Source organism: Dreissena polymorpha, chromosome 4 (assembly GCF_020536995.1).
Source record: "Dreissena polymorpha isolate Duluth1 chromosome 4, UMN_Dpol_1.0, whole genome shotgun sequence".
Classification (NCBI taxonomy): domain Eukaryota; kingdom Metazoa; phylum Mollusca; class Bivalvia; order Myida; family Dreissenidae; genus Dreissena; species Dreissena polymorpha.
Window position 1 is genome coordinate 119,924,833 of NC_068358.1, and position 21,070 is coordinate 119,945,902.

A 21,070-nucleotide genomic window follows, 5' to 3' on the forward strand; every position below is an offset into this window, starting at 1 on the left:
CAAAATAGCATTACCAACTCAACCAGTTTTAGTTCAGAAGTCCATTTTTACTTCAAATATCGTCGAATTGAAGTTGGAAAGGCATACATTCTTCAGTTAAACTTCTGCTTAAATCGCAAACTAATCACTGACTTGTAGCAATCTCATGAAACTGATTTGAATATGAACCAATCAGAAGAAGACATTACGGTGTTACGTGTACGCGTTATTTTATTTAACATGAGCTTTTAACACCGACTTTTACCTAACTAGATCTAGTATGCTAATCTTTGTCGATTTAATAAGCATATGTTCAAAACAGATATGGGTGCAGTTTCTATTCACTGTTCTAAGTTTCAGCAAGTTTTTATGCATATCTTTTTCGCACCTCTGTCTGTGTTGTTTTATTTACTTACATCCTACGTAACATAGGAGGACGGTATACTGTACGATCTGTATCAAAATTATTTGTGTACAGTATAAAAATAAAAGATGTAATTTATTTCAGAACTTTTTAATTGTCAATTTAGAAAAAAAAAACAATGCTAAATTAATCCAGAAAAGTATAACATCGGTTTACTATGTAACGCTCTGCACCACAACAGACGAACGCAAACTGTATTTTACGCTGTTTATTCTCCCACTTCAAACCAGATGCTTTACATCGAGGTCGTGTTATCGATTTATATCTACACAGCGAGCGAATCGAGAGATATTGAAAAATTGAATAGTGGTTTGATTTAAATTGATCAGGCGTGCAAAATTCAAAGTGTCATTACATAACGGAACATGATCGAGAAATGAATTATCTACACAGGTATGTAAATATTATTGCAATCCGTTGATATTAAGTGTCTTATATCGGGGCTTGAATGTTGCGCACAAAATCCTTGCGCAGCAATATAGACAAAGAAAGAAAAATTCCCACCATTAATTTGGTCTTTCCCCCTTTGTACGCTCCAAATATTACCCATATAAAAAGTAGCTTAATATTTAAGAGCGTCAAAAATTTGGACTAACATGTGAGAAACATTTTCACAAAGTTTCAGTGCAATACCTTTATCCAAACTCGAGGTATTGAGTGAATGCAGATTATTAGTAACAGTGACCTTGACCTGACGAGCTTCAAATTTATTCCTGAGTGCGGTCTCTATTCAAGCTTACTATAAATAGCTTTGTTCATGCCAACACGCTATTAAACAAAAACGATTAATTAGATAACATGCTATATTTTTGTGGCAAAGTTGCCATTTTTCAAGGACCATAATTCAAAGGTGCATAATGCGATAAGCCTGGCTATTAAACTTGGTAAAGGTAGTATCCCCATAAAGATTTTAACATATGTAGTTATGAAAAGAGTTTAACGATTAAGCATAGACAGTGTAATAGGTTTATATTACCATATTTTTTACAATCCAAGAACCAAAATTATTGAGTCTTTCATGCAATCTGAATGGTTACCTATCTTGACCAATGTATTATGGTCACCTAAATTTTCACCAAGATTCATGATGAAAAGTTAAAACGTTTTGGAATATTGAGCAGACAGTACTTTCCGGCATGATGCCCGCCGGCCGCCCGCCGGCCGCCCGCAGCCGAGCGCATGTGTTCTCATAATATGCCACGTCTTTTAAACCAGCGTGTAAAAAAATAAACAATCTTAAATATTGCACTTTTATTTCGAAAAGAAGCAGAAATGTATAGCATTGTTTGTTTAAGTATACAAGTTACGAGTATCGAAAATTGTTTTGAAATCAAAATATGTAAAACCTATTCAGTAATTGTGTAACAGAAGTTACGTTATATTGGAAAACTACCTTTAAAGTGAATACATAATCTTCAGTATCATATTGCAACAGTTGAATGGGACAAGCACAACGTTTAAGTGAACTACATACAATAACCAGTTTATTTTAGGCAAAGTTGTCAGATTTATAAGTGAAAGCGGAAATATTCTCGACAACATGTCAAAGTAGGTAACGGCATAAGAATTAATCATTTTATTATTATTGTAAGAATGTGTTCAGTTTAAACCTATATTAACCATATGAACCATAACATTTTACATGGTTAATAGTCTTGTCTAATTTCTTTTAACAAAGGTTCATACATTGCAGTGCAGTTTTTCTATTTTGTCTCAAAGACGTATGAAAATAATTTAACACATGATAATATGTGCCGTCAAACATTCGTAACAATCTTATATTTTATATAACTTATTTCCTTGAAGTTACGGAAGTTTTTAACGTTGTTATGTTCAGCTACTTTCTAGTGTCTTCACCGATTGATGTGCTATTAGCCTTTGTTTTCAATCTCTTCTCACTATATATAAAATAAACCAATAAGCGTAGGCCCGATTATTGTAACGCTTTACTTTACTGATATAAAAAATGCATTACACATGATTCCTTTTTACTTAAAACTATTAAATAAACTGCCGTTGTGTTCTAAACTTTTAGGTCAGCATATTCATTTAAATGCTCGTTTTATCTATGTGACATTACGATATATAGTTTATGCAGCCGTTAGTTTACAAAGTATCTACGCATTAATGACTCGCTCATAAACTACTGACATAACAGAGACATAGTTTGAACCATAGGCTTTCTTCACATTTCTATCAAAATGCATTCCATGGCTTGTTACCAAGTTATTTTAAAGATTTCAATTACATGTTTATACATTTGAAATATTTTTAAAGCCATTACATGTATATCGTGTTGATATATGAACTATAAACTGTTCTTATAAACTATGTTTCCTTGTTTCGTGATGCTTGCATTCCATTAGATTCAATAAATAAAATGTTATCCAAAAACAACACGTTTACCAATGGACCAGCACACCACTTTGTCAGATAAGTTCAAGGGCAAATAACTCAGGATTGTGTGGGTCAGTTGGAATAGAAAAAGTGCCTTTAACGTCTGAACTTTCGAGGAACGACATATCTTAATCTACAGTTTAATCGCTTGAGAAATGTTGAAGTAGTTCGTTTCTAAAATGTATTACTTTTTATTCTACTCATCACGGACTCTAGACGAGACGGATATGAAACGGGACCGTATCGGCAAATAGCTTGTCGATACTTTGTCACGTGACCGGTAGCTATCGATAAGCGTACAACGAAGCGCCGAGGTTATACATTTTGATGTACCACTCACGTCTTTTTTTTAAATGATACTTTCATTTCTCGGCCGATTTTGACAAATTATATATCATTATAAAGCCTACGTTACGTAGTTTTCAGATATATATATATATATGTTTTTCTTTTGATTTGGGCAGCTCGGCGAGTCATAACTTTAACTTTTGCAAATATCACACCGTTTTAGAATCTAGATTTACGGTTGACATGTTCGTACTTTATACCGATTTGTAGCGTTTATATTTGGAGTTCAGTTTTAAAAATTACATCTTGCTTAGGAAAATACAATTCTGTCTACGATAGAAAAAAGTGGTTTTAAAAAGTAAGGAATGAATTTGTACGAAAATAGCGCGCGGTCCTAACGCATAGAACTGATGCTACGGTCTTGGCGATTATGCTTTTGTGTAGATACCGGACATTTAATTTCCTTTGTCATGATTATCATATTTTGTATGGAATATATTGAAATATTTTGTTCACGAAACATATCATTAAAGCTTATTATTAATGAAGCTTAATAAATTAACGATTTCAGCTCTTGTTTATAACACAGACTGTGTGTTATTTTTATTACGAGACAGCGTATATAGCGGAACCTCTTGATATTTTTCGTCCTAAAGGAAATTAAACAAAAGCATAAGCGTAAAGACCTTAGCATCAGTTCGGTGCGTTAAGACCGCGCAATACTTTCTTCCGTCTTCAGCCCTTACTTACTTTCATTTTTAAACCATTTTTTTCAATTGTATAAAGAATTCGATTCTCATTAGCAAGATGTAATTTTTTAAACTGAACTCCAAATATAAACGCTACAAATCGGTATAAAGTACGAACATCTCAACCTAGATTCTGAAACCCCAAACGTTCGGAGCGTTATGACCGCGCGCTACTTTCGTACAAATTCATTCCTTATTTACTTTCATTTTCAAACCCTTTTCAGGGGAGGCGAAATCTCAAAAAAACTATACTTGTCCACGGACAACAATTTAGGAAATTTAACTTGTCCGTTGCTGAACTACACTTGCCCGTTAAACTTAATGTTTATATAAATTATAAACGCATTTATTGTTATACCTACACATGTACCATTCTAATCAGATAAAATAGTGGCCAGTTTCTTAGAAAACTGATTATAGCAACGGTGTAATCCTCGTGGAAATTGTGCATTTCATGCGTAATATTGTCAAAACATTTTTTCATCACGTTAAGCGTTTTGACAAAGACTCGTTGAATTAATTACACACAACTGTAAACGTTTTGTTTTATTCTCAAATGAGCATAAGTAAATGTGTAATCCGACAAACACTACGGAATTTTAATGACAGCCATTTCCATATGCAACGTAACTATCCGGCAATGCTCGAATTTGTATGAAATAACATGAGAAAAAAATGATGCTGGAATTTAGCCAACATTTAGTATGGGAAGGTATAAAACCCGGAAATGTCCGGAAAACCCGGAATTCTTTTAGGTAAAACCCGGAAAAGGTAAAAATGGTTATAAATGCATTATTATTCGTCCGATATGAATTATAATGGTACCGTTGGAAAGAAGAGCCTCCAAAGCTTCTAACGATGTAAACATATTGTATTGCAGGGTCGGGGTCGGTTTGCAAATTGCGGTCAAAGTCCGTCTACTTTTAGGGTTTTTTTCGCACACAAAAATGCCTTATGAAAAACCCGGAAAAGGTAAAAGTGATTTAGAGGAAACAGTTTTATTAATTCGGTATTATTTATAATGGTACCTTTGTAAAGAGGATCCTGATAAGTGCCTACGAATGATTTTGATTTATATCTTATATTGAGGGTAAATAGTATATATGATGGCTTTTGTTGTCGTGAGAACAATAAGGAAAAGACAGCGGGTGGTTTGACTATTTTCCCTCATGATCTTATTTCTGGAGTTAACTTAATATTTTATTAAAAACATGCGACGTTGTTTTTGTTTCATTTCATTGTGCCTTAGAAAGTTACAGTTATGTTGCTCTGGTGAACATACAACCATTAAGTAGTTGAATAGTTTAATCAAATTAAGCGTATTCTCTTTTATTGTAGTTTGATTGAAATTGTCATGCAATTAGGTTAATTGGTGTTTTGCTTTTGAAGGTTTTTTTTTTCTTTTGGCAAAGTGTAATGTTTCGGCGCCCTAAAACCGGGTCTAAACCTCAGGCTATGCGTTGCTTTGCATTGGCCATGTTAATGCGGTGACCCCAGTGTGTGTCGTGTTTTTTGTCTTGTGTCTAATTAAATTGCAATTGGCCACATGCCTAAAATGACCGGCCTTGTTTTGACGATACAATAATTTCCTGCAGATGCAACTTGATATTAACGTTATTTATAATTGATATTGGACTCGAATCTGTTAGTTCATCCATAATACACAATTAATAAACAGCGTACATTCATCAGCATAATTCGCTAAACGTAATATGAAGCGATGTATCTTATTAGAATTGTCAAAACCCTATTGTGTGTGTTTCCAAAATAATCTACATTATGATAGTATGGCGATATTTTGTACAATCCTGACAGACGCGATAACTAATTATATTTGCGTAAATTACTTGTATTGTCCTCTTTTCGTTATTATTGATGAAAACACGGAGCTTCATATCACTTTCGGTTATCTCTGTTTGGAGTTGTATTATTTATTGAGTCAACTATATTTCCAAGATGGTACTTGTAACCGATAGTAAAAATGAAGATAAGTAAGTTTATATGTCTTCGACGATATCACAAGTCCCTTAAATGTAACATGTGGAAAACAGCAAATAAGATTAAAGAAACCTCAGCTAATGTAATTTACATCATGCACAACACGTGTAAAACATTGCCCAATTACCGGGGTCTTTGTGCCGATGTCGTTTGAACCGATAACGAAAACAACAACCTGTAATGCTGGTTTAATGTACGATGAACAGGATTTGATGTGAATAAAAGAGAATATATCCCTTTTCCGTTATACAAGAGAAATTGAGAAAAATAAGTTTCAGTCTCGTGAAAATGTGAAATTTTATGTCGTGGGGACAAAGCAGGATGAAGATCCTTATCGCGCATGCATACCACCGCTTTAGTTTTACATGAAATTGGTGAGGTTATCACAGGGGAGGGGCGGAGGCGGGCACAAATCTTCACCAAAGCATGACCAAACAATCGTTATTTGGGCAGTCATAAGTGACACGAGTGTGGTACTGTATGAAAATTTTGGTTTGGGGGACTCAAAAAAATGTATTTGAAAATCTTAACCAGTATTATCAAAGTACGGAGTCCGGATAGTGCCATTAATAATCTCGTCTTCCTTTCATTACGGGCGATAGAACAAGTAATATCAAGAAACATGATGGTTATAATGACGTTTCTATGGTGTTGTTTTTTTCAATAACAAATATGTGTCACTATGAGTTGTGTATTGGCTGCAGCGAATCTACCGTGTATCTCATTTCTGAATAAGATCCTATCAGCAGCTAGGCCAGTGTTGACCAATTTACAATGAATTAACTAATAAGGATCTTGTGTAATCATATTTGATACAGTGTATTCATTGTTCAAATCTCATTATTGCTGGTATGACACACCGTACTTTGTACGACTAAACAATGCAAATGAAAATAAATCCAGAAACAGAAACATAAGTGAAATGCCAAGTTGATACGGATTAAACTGTATATAGATCAATATAAGTATTTGAAAAATATACACAATCGATCTTTAAAAAAAATAACATGTTTTTTTTTAATTCCGTAGTATTCTTCTCATATTCTAGATGTGTTTAGAAGATCATCATATTTGCCAAACATTTACAGTGATATTTTTATGATATAACAGAATAACATTATCACTTACAAGCGGGTTTTTTAATTGCCTCGATCAAAATTACATTCTCAATCTTATTCAACATATAAATTATTGTGTTCTTTATTAATTAGGAAACATACATGCATTCCTAAATTAAAACTTTATTTTTAATATACATTCTTTTTTGACGGTAATAGCCGTTTTACTGCGACAGTGAATTGTTATCGTGAATTAGCTTTACACATAAGTATATAGCCTCTGTATGGGGGAATTAGGTAGTCCGACAGATTCCTGTACAACTGAGGTTAATAGAGGCAAATATTACAAGGGCCAGAACTTCCTAAATAATAGGCAATATATAACTTCCGGCATTAACGTACAACTGCATGTCGCCCTGAAGAATGTCCATGAGTATAAATGAAAATCCATTGAAATAATATGAGGAGATGCGCTCACAAGAAATTATTCCTATACTAAGTATATTGAAAAAAATAATCCAAGGGTCATTATTTCAGTTTAACGGTAAGCGATATTTAAATTTCCGAATAAAAGACGGGAGAGCTTATGTCCGCCCCTATGAAAAAGGGTTTTATCCGGATGCCTTTTATCCCTATTATATGCATGTAAAGTGATAATGTCGAAAGAAAAGCTTGTTGCACGAAAATCGACTTTTAATACTCCAAACTAAATTTTAGGGTCGGCAAGAAAAAAAAACGTAGTGTCGGGTTACCGGAAACAATTTTACGCTTTAAAACTGTATCTTTAAAACAGAAAATGTCATAATTTGGTAGGGAAATCCAACAACTTATACCAACCTACAGCGCACATCTGATATTGAAAAAATACTTTTGCATATTTAAGGAACGTCATAAATTTTCCTTCACAACGATATTATTTTAATTCAAGTCGGTAGAAAATATTGCTTTTATAATTTCTTTTATCTTTTCCGAATTTTACGCAAAACATAATTAGGCATTAAAAATCATAAAACTTTACCAACTTTGGACGCTAACAAGAGTGCTAATTTGATATTGTAAAACATTATTGTTGCATGTTTTACAAACCTTAGAGGGCCTCTCTACTAGGATACCATTATAATTAATATGGAAAAAACAATATAGCTTTTATAATCACTTAAACATAGGTTTTCCTTAAATGTCGGTCTCTCTGTTGTTTTGTCTTATATATTGTGAAATGCGCATTTTTCAGCTGATTCGTTTGATATAACTATCATGACGCTATGCTAAAAAATTAAAATTTTATTAAGAATGCATGTACATCACATGCGCAATTTTCTGGATGGACGGACTTTTTGACGTTACGTCAAAGCATATTTTGATAATAACATGAATATAATATTGACACATCATTTAAATGTTATTAACCTATACAATTACAACTATTAATGTAACACTTGATCAATATCAAATTTCGTATTTTGCATGGTTTGTTTTTGAATACACGTTTAAAAACAACAAATAAAATAAGTTGTAAATAAAATTAGTTTAAGGTAGTGCACCTCTAATGGGCACATATCCAAATATAATCTAATTAATTATTTTCTTAATCAGCATCATTTCACTGAACTACATGCAAATTTGTAGGTAGGCTTTCCATGCTTTTTAAAAAAATATACCGAATTTTTCAAAACCACCCCCACGCTCGGCTTTTGTCCAGTTTATTTTCACCCCTGGGGTATATAAAAGTTCCATAATTCATTCAAATTTCCAAATATGGGCATGCAGTTGGTGTGTACAGATGCTGTAAAGGTGTTTAAAGTTTAAACAAGATGAAATAAGTATTCTTTTACAGACATTTATTTTTTACAAATTTTTATCTATGGAAGAGCACCATGAAATGTAAGTGATTTCAGCCAAGTAAAAATTGGGTCGGTTAAAAACAAAGTGTCATAAAATTCAAAATAGTATCATTTAAGTCATATTTTAAACTTAGTTTTTATAGAAACACTATATACAGCAAAAATACCAAGAACTAGACAGATTTACCGTTTACTTTTTGAAATAAAAATAAAAATGCAACATGCATGGTTCGTATTTTCCACAGTAAATCACCCAATTTCTCCATAACGTTGTTTTAATTTTAATAATTGAAAAATGTGCATAAAAATTGCAACATATTTAACAATAAATATAGCTTATATGCCATATTAAATCAAATTACGTTAGAAAATAAATAAAACGCGTCGCAAAAAAGTATACGTCGTCGGCAGGATTCGAACCTGCGCGGGAATATCCCAAAAGAATTCTAGTCTATCGCCTTAACCACTAGGCTACGGCACCTAATAGTAGGCTCTTCAACCTTCGAAGAAATCGCGGGAAATCATTAGAGGTGCACTACCTTAACACAAGACAAACACATACCATATCTCCAGGTTAATTTCTAAACTGTGTTGACTGCCATTACTACGAAAGTACAAGTTTTTAAATGATAACGAAATAAATCCTGAACTTCTTCCATTTAGCTTTTGTTTTGACATTTTTATTATCTTATATTTATTCAAACCAAGTTATACATGAACAGCAAATTCGTCTTTAAATACTACTTGTATGTATACGCTGCCCTGTATCTTGTTGAGCAACAGTATTTAAACGTATTTTATTAAGATAATTGACTTGCAAAACCAGCATAGTTGTTGATAACAGGTCATCAGGCTAACGGAGTTCACATTTTGCAAATGCATTTTGTGTTTGGACCTTTTTGGTATGTCATCCTGGTTATTCACAATACTATGAGGCGTTTAGGAAACAAAGGTTGCATTATATCAAACCATTCAGAACAGTAGTATTATGTTATAACGTATTGGGTTGTTGGTTACATGGTTAACACGTACTACAGTATTTTTAAAATGGCATCAACGCCATTGATAAGAAATGAAGCATTAGGAAGACTAGCAAGCACTGATTAACAAAGTATAAAAATGAAGTGTCTTGAAACATTACACGTGTTTTAATTTTCGTACACAACCGGATTTATAAGCGGGATATTGTGAGTAAAACGCCGAAATATATTGCTGACATAATTATTTTGTTTACCAAACATCTCCGCTCAATATTTACGCCATTGCTTTCGGATTGGCCTAACGCGACTAATTGTGTCGTATCATATGATCAATTGTTCAAGTTATCTTCTTTGTGAGGGAAAACTATTTTTTTCCTGTTTACGTGTTATTTGGTGTTTTATCTCAACATAATCTTCCGGTCTTTATATCCATGTCAGTTGGATTTGAATGAATTTTCTTCCTGTCCAATTGTGTCGTATCATATGATCAATTGTTGAAGTTTTCTTCTTTGTCAGGGGAAACTATTTTTTTGTTTACATGTTATTTGGTGTTTTATCTCAACATAATATTCCGGTCTATACATCCATGCCAGTTGAATTTGAATGAATTTTCTTCCTGTCTTTTTTAGTTTCGGGTTTGAATTATAAAATTGGAAAACAAATCAAGCACACGCGAGCAAGTTGTATTTCAGGAAGTAGTGTGATTTTGCTTTAAATGTATAATATTGCTTCATAAGCTCACCTGAACATACGTCATGATGTTATAAGTCAGTCGTAATTGTATGTAGTGAGTTCTACCATTCAACTCGGTTGAAACCACAGCGGTGTTTTAAAACAGTATTTCATTATATAATTTTCATTTTTGCAGATGAAATAAGCCAGTTAATGTAATGTTCAAATTATACATTATATATATATATGTTTTTTTTATACATAATGACTAATTTACCGTCTTTGTTCAACTTTAATAAAAATTGTAGTTGATTCAAACGGAACACTTCACCCAATCAACGGAACTGTACGTAATCCAACTAGGCTTTCGGCTATTCACGTCCCAACGTCCCGACGTTTGTGAGTCTAGAAATTTAGTTAGGTAGGAGCGATGTGACACACTTTGGGTTTTCCGGACATTTCCGGGTTTTATACCTCCCCTTTGGTAATAATAATGCATTTTAAAGTGAAGACGAACGTTCAACATTTAGGTACGGAATGAACGAGCAAACCAGTCTGTACACTGCCTATTAAACAGACGGGCCGAATGTTGAAAATGCGGCATGCTAGCCTCCTGGTCTCTTATCATGCTTATAGAATAAGCGAGACCACTGTGCAGGAGAGTGCCCATATTTTAGCTTGATTGCTCCGCAAATAGCACTGACAATGTTATCGGGTGTCAACATCCGGTTTTGTAAAACTTAATAACGGCTTTAATACAATCTATTTTTTGTATTTCTCAACCCGACTTGTTGTCCACGGACAACTTAATTGACAAAAGTCAGTTGCCCGGACAAGCAAATGTACGACTCGGGCAACTCGGACATTTGATTTCGCTACCCCTGCTTTTTTCCTATCGTATACAGAATTCTATTCTCCTTAGAAAGATGTAGTTTTAATAACTGAACTCCAAATATAAACGCTACAAATCTGTATAAAGTACGTCCATGTTTACCGTAAATATAGATTCTAAAACGGTATGGTATTTGCAAAAGTTAAGTTATAACTTGCCCGGCTGCCCACATTAGACTTCATTTATATTTATATATCTGAAAACTACGAAACGTAGGCTTTCTAATGATATATAATTTGTCAAATCGGCCGAGAAATAAAAGTAAAATCAGAAAAAAAGACGTTAGTGGGTACATCAAAATGTATTACCTCGACGCTTCGATGTACGCTAATCGATAGCTACTGGTCACGTGACAAAGTATCGACAAGGTTAAATGCATGGGGGTAAAACATAAAATGATTATTTCTCGTGTTTAACTCGCTATAAATCCATATATTACAACGGAAATATACTTAACGTTATTTTTTTTGAAAGAGGAATTAATAAGCGACAATATATAAACCAATAAAATCGGATGATTAGTTTTTGAATAAAATTGAATTTACTACAGTAAGGGTCAAATACTCGATTCAACTCCTGTCAATATACGTTCCGTGTACTCATTTAAACATGGCTTAGTTCAAGGGCACATAACTCATTAATGTGTGCATCATTTAACATGGAAAAGACGTCTTGGTCTTGCACATCTACACGCCATGATGATTACATAATTTTAGTGTTCCTCTAATTGCTAAAGAAATAAAGAAGCTTCACAAACGTATGCGAACAAACCGAACGACAAACGGATTGGGTGAGTGCATGCGCCTTCTCCCCACTCCGACATTTTCCTTCAAAAATAATGTGTATAATATAAATAATCTAACTATCCATTTTTTTCAGCATGGGGAAGAAAATTGCTTTAATTATTGTGAATCGAGATTTTGCTCAAAATAAGGCCGTCAGAAACGGTGCAATCAAGGACTACAATAGAATGTGTGTGATGTTCGGGGAACTTGGGTTTTCGATAAAATCAAGACTCAATCGGACTGCTGCTCAGATTCGAGACGATGTTAAAAAAGGTGACACAAGTTTTAATGTTGAAGTATTTTATTCCCCCAGATGCCTGTTATATAATTTATATTTTATATCATTAAATTTACCACAAAATCAAATGTGTTCGCATTTGTTGGATACTTGGATACTGATTTTATACGCTTTAAGAAGTAAAATGAAGTATGTATAGCATAGCCGTGTCACCAACAAGTTATTAGGTTGATAGTTGTTAAAAATCATTAATGTTAACCATCTTAACTTTGTATAAGTTAATGTTGTTAATTTCAATTATAGTTCAACCTTATGTAAGGGCTAATACAGTTTTAGTAATTTTAGTTGCTTTAAAGGTTCTGTTATTGAAATGGAAATGTGTTAATTTTTAAACGCTAGTAGAACTACACCGATATGCGACCAGATTTAAAATGTTAACTCGTTGGTGTGTAAATTTTTTCCGTCTTCCCTTTGTCTAAGCATGTTCCATACCGTGCGACCATTTTGTGTTCGTGATCAGTACACATGGCGAGGAAATGGATTTGCCTAAGGAGAGTGATGACTCAGTCAACGTGTTCGAACAGGCACTTCTAGGAACGGATTGTCAGCTTGTTCCCGTCAGTGAACTCATTACGTGTTTGGATAATGATGTTCTGAAAGGAACGCCAAAGATTTGCTTTATACAGGTTAGTTTTTGTTTTGGTAAAATATTTAACACCAGTAACACCCCGTTTTCGGGTGATTTTGAGTTGAATACCTTGTTATATCTATATATGATAATATTTTATTTTAAGTAAAGTTGATATTTCGTTATAATATGATTAGTTATCATTCAAAATTATGTTTTCACTAATAAATATCATAGTCACACGCTTACCACCTGCGAACGGTTCATTTTAAATTCCTGCAACGATATCTATTTATACGACACACGAACACTTACTAAAAAGACGAATGCTTCGGTTACTGTAAAAGCGTATTTTTGCACGCTTTGCAGTTTTTTAGGACGTCCTCTGGACGCAGTAATTTTTTTGACAGATAGACTGTACACGCCACTTTTATTGAAAAAAAAATGCGCTTCGATAAATAAACCCGATAACCATTTTATATAAGTACCGAAAAGATCTTTAATACGCGAAAAGAACTCAATCAAAAATTAATGCAAACCGATGTAAAAATAATATTCGTAACTTGATTTTGTTATCAGTAATAGTAAGACCAGATTTTAAAATAAATACCTAACGGCCTTGAAAACAAGTGTATAACCGGACAGCCCAATCATAATATAAAACAGCCGAGTGATTTTTAAGTCACACACAAAAGAGGAAATGATATCAAATATCAAGTTATAACAAGTATGTTTTATGGAAATTTGTTTGAATTCATGAAGTTTTAATGGAAGAGAATTTGATTTATCTTCATTTTATTTAATTTACCGAATACTAAGAAAAGCATTGTATTGTTGTGACAGGCATGCAGGTCCAGCAACAAAAAACTTCCAGATAAAGTATATGACACAGGTGTTCCAGTGACGACTGCCTACACAAAAAAGAAGCAAGAAAGCACAAATGACAACAAAGATGGCGGCAACACTTCCGTGCGTTTCCTTTCAATCCTCACAAAATTATCTCACAATATTACTTTCTTTTATGTGTACTCTCTGTTTTAAGTTTGTTGAGTTTCTTACAGCTATGTATAACCGCACTTGAAAGTATCCCTATGAATTGAGTACAGGCATATATTCTGAGGTTTGTAACTGATTAAAGGGGGGGGGGGGGTGTTTTATGCGGCAAAATTGCGCCACGTATACGTTATCAATATAAAAAATGCTTTTATCGGAAATAACCTTTCATTGCGTTCGATCGTCTGTCTAATATTTGGTCATGTTTGGTTTTAGTAAACAATAAATAAAACAACACGTGATAAGCAACTACAGACACGATCAGTAGCGAATTTATATCGCTTATCTACACAAGCAACGCTTTCGTCCGAGCAGTTTAGTTTGGTGTATAAATATTCTTTTGGTGATAGTCTTTTGTCGTAATTGATCAGTAATATATGTAATAATGAGTATAAATATTAAATATGGCATTTGCAGATCTCTTACCACCAGTTTAAGGTCACAACTGCTCTGCGTAATAAGCACAATCGATAGTCTTACTCCGTGAGGTTTTTCGTTTGCCTTTAATAATCAATGATAGTTCCCTATATGCATCACAAAAATGGAGCATATTAGCTCTAAACAATCCGCGCGTTGCGCATCGCCGATTAAACGTATTTGATTTCACATGATATATACACAACTTTGCGATATGCGTGCTGATGTCGCCTTACAAAACTTACCATGAATATGTATTCGTACTTTTTAATAGAAAGACTCGTCTTCACTTCTATCGATCATAAACAAGTGGTATGACGATGACGTCCTGACTTTGCTGAAGTCAGAACTTGTTATTGAGAGTAAGGAAAATGATGCGGATGACGGAACAGAAGACGAGGAAATTCTACAGTTTTGGGGTTTGTAAAATGGTTTTAAATCGATTCTGTGTTTCTGTTATAATTTTAGGTAGATGCCCGACTGTGGTTGGAACCATCGTTAATATAGTGTTACAAAATGTCGGATATTTTATTGTTCAATTTCAATTAAAACATAAGAGCTCAACAACTGGTTTACTGTATTCAATAGTTTCCTCCTTGATCAAACGATTTGCCTGGTTAAAACACGCGTGTTTGCAAATTCAATGATTTGACTTTATTTAATCCTTTTATCACTTAACTGACTAGTCGTCTCATGAAAGTGATTCTGTTGTATAGCAACATTGGAGCAATTAAACTTAATAAGGACCATGACTAACTGCTTAACAATTACACATTTTTTATAAGCATAGTGTGCCGAGATCCTTTAAAACATCACGTATAAGACCTTTATTTAAAAAGCCCACCTCAGATAAAGAAACACTACAAAACTATCGCCCGGTTTCGAATCTGCCATATGTTTCAAAATTATTGGAGAAAGTTGTCAGCAAAAGAATAGATGAAAACTTGACAGAAAACAATTTAAATTCAGAAAATCAGTCTGCATACAGGAAGTTTCACTCAACAGAAACAGCTTTATTCAAAGTTCAAAACGATGTCCTACACTCATTAGATAAGAAAAAGGTCACTGTCTTTGTTATGCTGGATCTCTCTGCCGCTTTCGACACCATCGACCACATAACCCTTTTAAGCCGCCTCGAACAACAGTTCGGCTTTGCTGAACAACCACTACAGTGGGTAGCTTCCTACCTAGCTGACCGCTTCCAAACAGTGAGCATTGACGGCAAGGTATCAGAACCAGTGCTGCTGACCTTCAGCGTACCCCAGGGATCTGTGTTAGGCCCAAAATTTTATACTATGTATACTAAACCTGTTGGAGAAATTTGCAAAAAACATGGACTCGGGCATCACTTCTACGCCGATGACTCGCAGCTCTAACTTTCCCTTGAACCCACAGATGAAGCAGCCCAAGACGAAACACTAAATCGACTTACAAAGTGCCTCCACGATATCATGTCGTGGATGAATACAAATATGCTCACACTTAACAACGACACAACCGAGGTCATAGTATTTTCAAGTCAAAACAACGCCAAGTACGTAGATGGGTTAGCTATTAAAGTAGGGAACTCGACAATTAAACCATCGCAATACGTACGAAATCTCGGTGCTTGGTTTGATTCAAGAATGAACATAGGACACCATATTAATGCTATAAGTAGATCATGTTTCGGTCAGATTAGGCAAATAGGTCACATCAGGCAATATCTTACACAAAATGCCCCCCAATCACTGGTCAATTCACTTGTCACGTCACGGCTACACTATTGCAATGCACTGCTGTATGGAACACAAACATCAGCTATCAAGACACTACAAAATGTTCAAAACACTGAGGCGCGTGTTATCACAAGAACATCCCGCTATAGTCACATAACACCGATCCTTAAAGAATTACTCTGGGTCCCAGTAGAAAAAAAGAATCAACTTCAAAATACTTACCAATGCGTTCAAAGCCTTAAATGGACAGTCGCCTGTATATCTGAAAAACCTACTTGAAGTCTACGAACCAAGGCGAAACTTAAGATCAAAGAACGAAGCGACTTCATTAGTGATTTCAACGAAGATTAAATCCGTATCATATGGAGAGCGAAGTTTCATGTACGCTGCTCCCAAACTCTGGAACTCACTTCCATCAAACATTCGAGGTTCTTCAACAATGAATTCATTCAAAAAGGCACTGAAAACTCACCTCTTCCTCCTATCTTATGCAATATAAGCAGTGTTTTTTCAATTCATTATATACAATCTCAATCATCATGAACTTGAATTAACCCTTTTAAAGGAAGCATAATTATTTTTTGTTGTTTTACGTAGTACTTATTGTTTAAGTTTTAGATTTTATTGTTTCATTAATTGTCTTATAGCTATACACAAAGGGTAGTTTTATAGTGTCTTGTTGATCTTTCTAATCTATGGTTACTGAGCCTGTTTTTACGTAGTACTTATAGTATAATAGAGTAGTTTTATAGTATAATTGAGTAGTTTTGATCGATTTCTTTTGAAACAATGTAGCAAAATGTATTCGTTTCTGCGATACGTCAAATGTTCTTATGTAAAGCGCCTTGAACGTGCAATCTTGCATGAAAAGGGCGCTATATAAATTCGGTATAATAATAATAATAATAATAATAATAATAAGTCGCTCAAAATTTCAGATAATGCAACAATCCTTGATTTAGATGACAAGCAACAGAAAAGGGGAGATGAGACAGATACAATGGGTGATCCTGATAACAATCCACCTTCTCCTGTGCCAAAGAAACCCCTTCCGAAGCTTGATGTGGCGCCAGTTGATTGTCCCAGAGATTGCCTTATTATGTATCCAGTGCAACCGCGTACGTATACGGCATCGTGGCATATTGTATCGTGATCTACATCTCCAGTTGTAACTATGCACAAACTGAATTATTCTGTAAAAATAAAAGCATGTTAAACAAAATATTTTGCAAGGCCGTCACAGCTTTTTTTAAAAGCTTCACAATCTCTGTCAAAAAAATCCCGTGGGTAAGCATATTTGGCATTATTATTTTATTGTCAGTTTTAATAAATGTTATGGTGTTTTCAATTATTTCCATAAGCTGATACATTATTGCAGTGTGTAGACTATATGCTTTTTCTTATTATTAAATTTCAGATAAATTAGCTATACGAAACAAAATACATGGATCTTGGATGTTTACATATTTGTTTGAGGAAAGGAGCGAGCTCAAAAGTAGCAAGGGAAATATTTTGCCGTTTTTAACATCAGTGATGAAAAAAATGTCAGAATACGACGCTAAAATTGACGGCAAATGCGATTTGAAAATGTGTGGAACAATTTACCACAGACTAACAACTAAAGTTCTTCTAAACCCCCCCGGAGTATTTACTAGACAATTCAGAGCGTGGTTGGCCAGAGCAAAATTACGCTTCAGTAGTGAAGGCATTTTGTAATGGCTTTAGTTATTAACTTCTATGTTTTGGACTGCGTAGCATAATCTAAATTGCTGCGTGTCTTATAAAATAAATTCATTGTTAAGTGCGGGTATTAAAGGGGCCGTCCAACAGATTTTGGCATGTATTAAAGCTTGTTATTAACTGCTTTAAATGCTTTATATTGATAAATTTAAACATTTGAACTAAAAAATCTCCAGTAAAAAATAAGAATACAATTTATAAAAAAAGAAGAAAAAACGTTAACCTCCACAGGGCTCGAACCACTGACCCCTAGAGTCATGGAAGCTTGGAGTAAAATGTCTTCCGACTTTACCACTCGACCATCCACGCTCACGTCAAATGCTGAGGTATTTTTTAGCTATATAAGCATTCCTCGTAGTTTCCCAAAATATCGATTCGCGTCGAACGACGCTTTAATCTGTTGGACAGTCCCTTTAAGTTGTCTTTATTTACGTCAACATTACAAACAAAAAGGGAACACAACAGGTTGAACATTTTGTAAATAGTGGGGCATAAAAAGGGAAGTGGGACTCGCCTTACCATTCCGCTTTTGCTCAATCTCTATTTACTATTTATCGGCTTGTAATTGTGTTCAATTAAACGAATACGTTTAGATTTTGGTAGAGTTTTATATATGGGGAACTTGGTGGAATATTAGAATATTGCTTATTGGTACAAGACTCTGTTAATACAATTAGATGCTGACTTTAGACTTTAGACTTTAGACAGCAAACATGTAAGCTATTAACGTGGCAATATCAATATACTATGCAGCATTCAATTATTTAATAACAGCACTATAAGTAGCATTCCTCGTATGACATGTGACAAGTTTTAGCTTTATATTGCTTGTAAGTAAATGGATGAAAACGGATATAATAATACAATTACAGAATAAATGAGCTTTAATGAATTGATTTATATATACAATCTTGTAAAATGCATGCGCATATAAACACATATTGACAATCTATTAAATTATTTTTCCAAACGTTCCATTATAGTAGACGAAGCACATTAGAACTTAGGTCCTTTGTTTCGTCAATATATTAACGTTCTGGTAATCATTATTTCAACAATTAATCTGTATGAAGTCACTTACAAGGAATTCGATATTAATCAAATTATAAAATAAGTGTTGTATAAATATTATCAAAGGTATACTAGAATATTGTGGTTGTAATGATTTGTGGTTGTACAAAGTAGTTGGAACGGTGGATATTTTTCTATACATTTAAAGATTTGTTTATACGAAGACGGAATTCGTAATTAAGTTCTTGTATAAAACAAAGGTGTGTTCTGGTATCATATTTTTAATTTCACCACATTTAAATGTTACAGGTGTTTACAAAAACAGATTAATTCTCTCCTAATTAATATTTTGATGATTTCTATGTAGAGTTGAAAAACTGGTGGATGACATAAACAAACCATTCATTTTATCTGTAAATGAGGTCTCTGTGAAATTGTAAGAAACAAAATTAATGAGTTCATTTATTTATAAAATTTGTTCAAATTATGTCAAAAGGCCCAAACTGACCACAACCCTAGAGTCACCATATTTATACTGACTTTTATATGGCAATTTTTTTTAAATCTTATTATCATACGGGGTTACACAGTTTGTTTAAATTAAGTCCTTAGGTTCGAAAGTGCCCTTTCCTCGGGGTTTTATATTGACTTACTAAATTGACGAATATAAAAAAATACCATTTTTAAAACATTCCTGCATTTACAACGACTCAATTTGATAAAGAAATATCATTTAACATTTTCGATGTTGGTGTTTATTGTTGTTTTTTTTTTGTTCTTGTTCATAACAATCGCCACTGAAATAATTACGATCAAGGGGATAATTCTTCTGAACAATCCTTTATTATATCCACATACATTTAAATGAGGTCGAGTTTAAAATAGTTTGCAATCGTATCGCCGACCCAATTCCAGGAATGTAAACGCCAAGCGGTGGCTTGTATTTTTAAAAACAATCTTGCAGATGAAGAACATTTGTATTCATCAATCGCATAATCCAACATAGATCTTGAGATCTCCTTATTTCAATTAAAAATTGGTTCAGCCCTCGAAAAGTAACCATGTTTGCCGGTGGTGACCTATCAACATGTTATATCATTATAACGTATTTATATATGCATTGCCTTAAATATTGACTGTTTTGAATTAACATCTTTTCTAAAACAAACTAAACACATGTGCCTACTGGCGAAAGATTAATTGAACTTTGAATTGTTTGTTGATAACATTAAATGAAAATGAAAACCGGGGATATAAAGTTATGCAAAAAACGAGCAACTTGATAAGTTTTACACTGCAATTTCATTTAAATCAGCCACATATGCACGATGTCGTTAGATTGTACATTTTACGACGGACTAACGCATGCACGAACATAATGACAAGGGAAGGTTAACCTATATCACCATGAGAATCTGCACAGTGGGGCTCTCAAGAGCACCGCTTGCGGGAGCTGGACGATCGATTATAATCGGGAATACGCCGTTCAAAACAATAATGACTAACAACAGGAGTTTGCAACTTTAGCAAGAGGTCTCATATAAAATAAGGTAAAAGTGGCCGGTTGAACTCGAGAGGGAGAGAGATAGGTTGGGAGAGGTGGAAAGAGGGAGGGAGAGAGATGGAGAAATAAAGGGGTTTTGAGAGGGAGCGGCAGAGGGGGAGAGGAAGGGATGGAGAGAGAGGTGGGAGAGGGAGAGTGAGGGAGGATGAAAGGAGAGAGAGAGATTGTTACAGATACTTCGACATGAAAAGACTTTGAGACTTTGAAAAGAGTGTGAATTATAACTTTATGCACACAGTTTGGCTGTAAAAGCAATATAATATCTCGTAAGAAACAATGACTTGAATGTGAAATAAGTTCACATACATTTTCTTTGCAGAATCTCTTCCAAATGCCCTTCACTTTATGATACGCATACAATAACATAAAAGACGTATTCCTATAAAAAGTCTACCTAATGCCTTATAGTTTATCCGGTTAATGTATCGTTGTGATAGTATTATCATCATTTATCAAATCAACACATGTATTATTGACATAAAGAAAAAGTTATTTGAAGGTTGTTTATGAACGGGCAAAACAACATTCAAATACATGTAGCTTTATATTAATGCCAATTCCAAACCGAGAGTATTCTTACATTAAAATATCAAATCAAGTGGGCACATTTCTATAATCAGTGACAATTCAGTAGCAAT

General features: G+C 34.0%; 3 protein-coding genes across 5 annotated transcripts in view; all 3 read left to right on the forward strand.

Annotated features, from left to right (window-relative positions):
• LOC127876164 (uncharacterized) overlaps nt 1-21,070 on the forward strand; it is a 102,027-nt gene that overhangs the window by 40,230 nt on the left and 40,727 nt on the right. The gene's annotated exons all lie outside the window — the stretch shown is intronic.
• LOC127876160 (uncharacterized) overlaps nt 1-21,070 on the forward strand; it is a 103,522-nt gene that overhangs the window by 18,243 nt on the left and 64,209 nt on the right. The window lies entirely within an intron of this gene.
• Nucleotides 729-19,554, forward strand: LOC127876161 (uncharacterized). Of its 2 annotated transcripts, none has more exons than XM_052421151.1 (7): nt 729-796; nt 12,158-12,336; nt 12,782-12,987; nt 13,773-13,898; nt 14,674-14,818; nt 17,056-17,235; nt 17,535-19,554. In XM_052421151.1, the coding sequence occupies exons 1-7, from the start codon at nt 780-782 to the stop codon at nt 17,831-17,833; spliced, it is 1,152 nt and encodes a 383-aa protein (XP_052277111.1). In that variant the 5' UTR covers nt 729-779; the 3' UTR covers nt 17,834-19,554. The 2 variants fall into 2 exon arrangements, with proteins under 2 accessions (XP_052277111.1, XP_052277112.1); XM_052421152.1 differs by lacking the exon at nt 729-796 and adding an exon at nt 1,582-1,951 and having other exon boundaries at nt 17,535-19,552.

Bases quoted from the DNA above. Each gene is read 5' to 3' on its own strand.
- LOC127876161 (XM_052421151.1), top strand. The intron at 12,988-13,772 runs GTTAGTTTTTGT...TTGTTGTGACAG, and splicing joins CAAAGATTTGCTTTATACAG to GCATGCAGGTCCAGCAACAA. The intron at 13,899-14,673 runs GTGCGTTTCCTT...ACTTTTTAATAG, and splicing joins AAGATGGCGGCAACACTTCC to AAAGACTCGTCTTCACTTCT.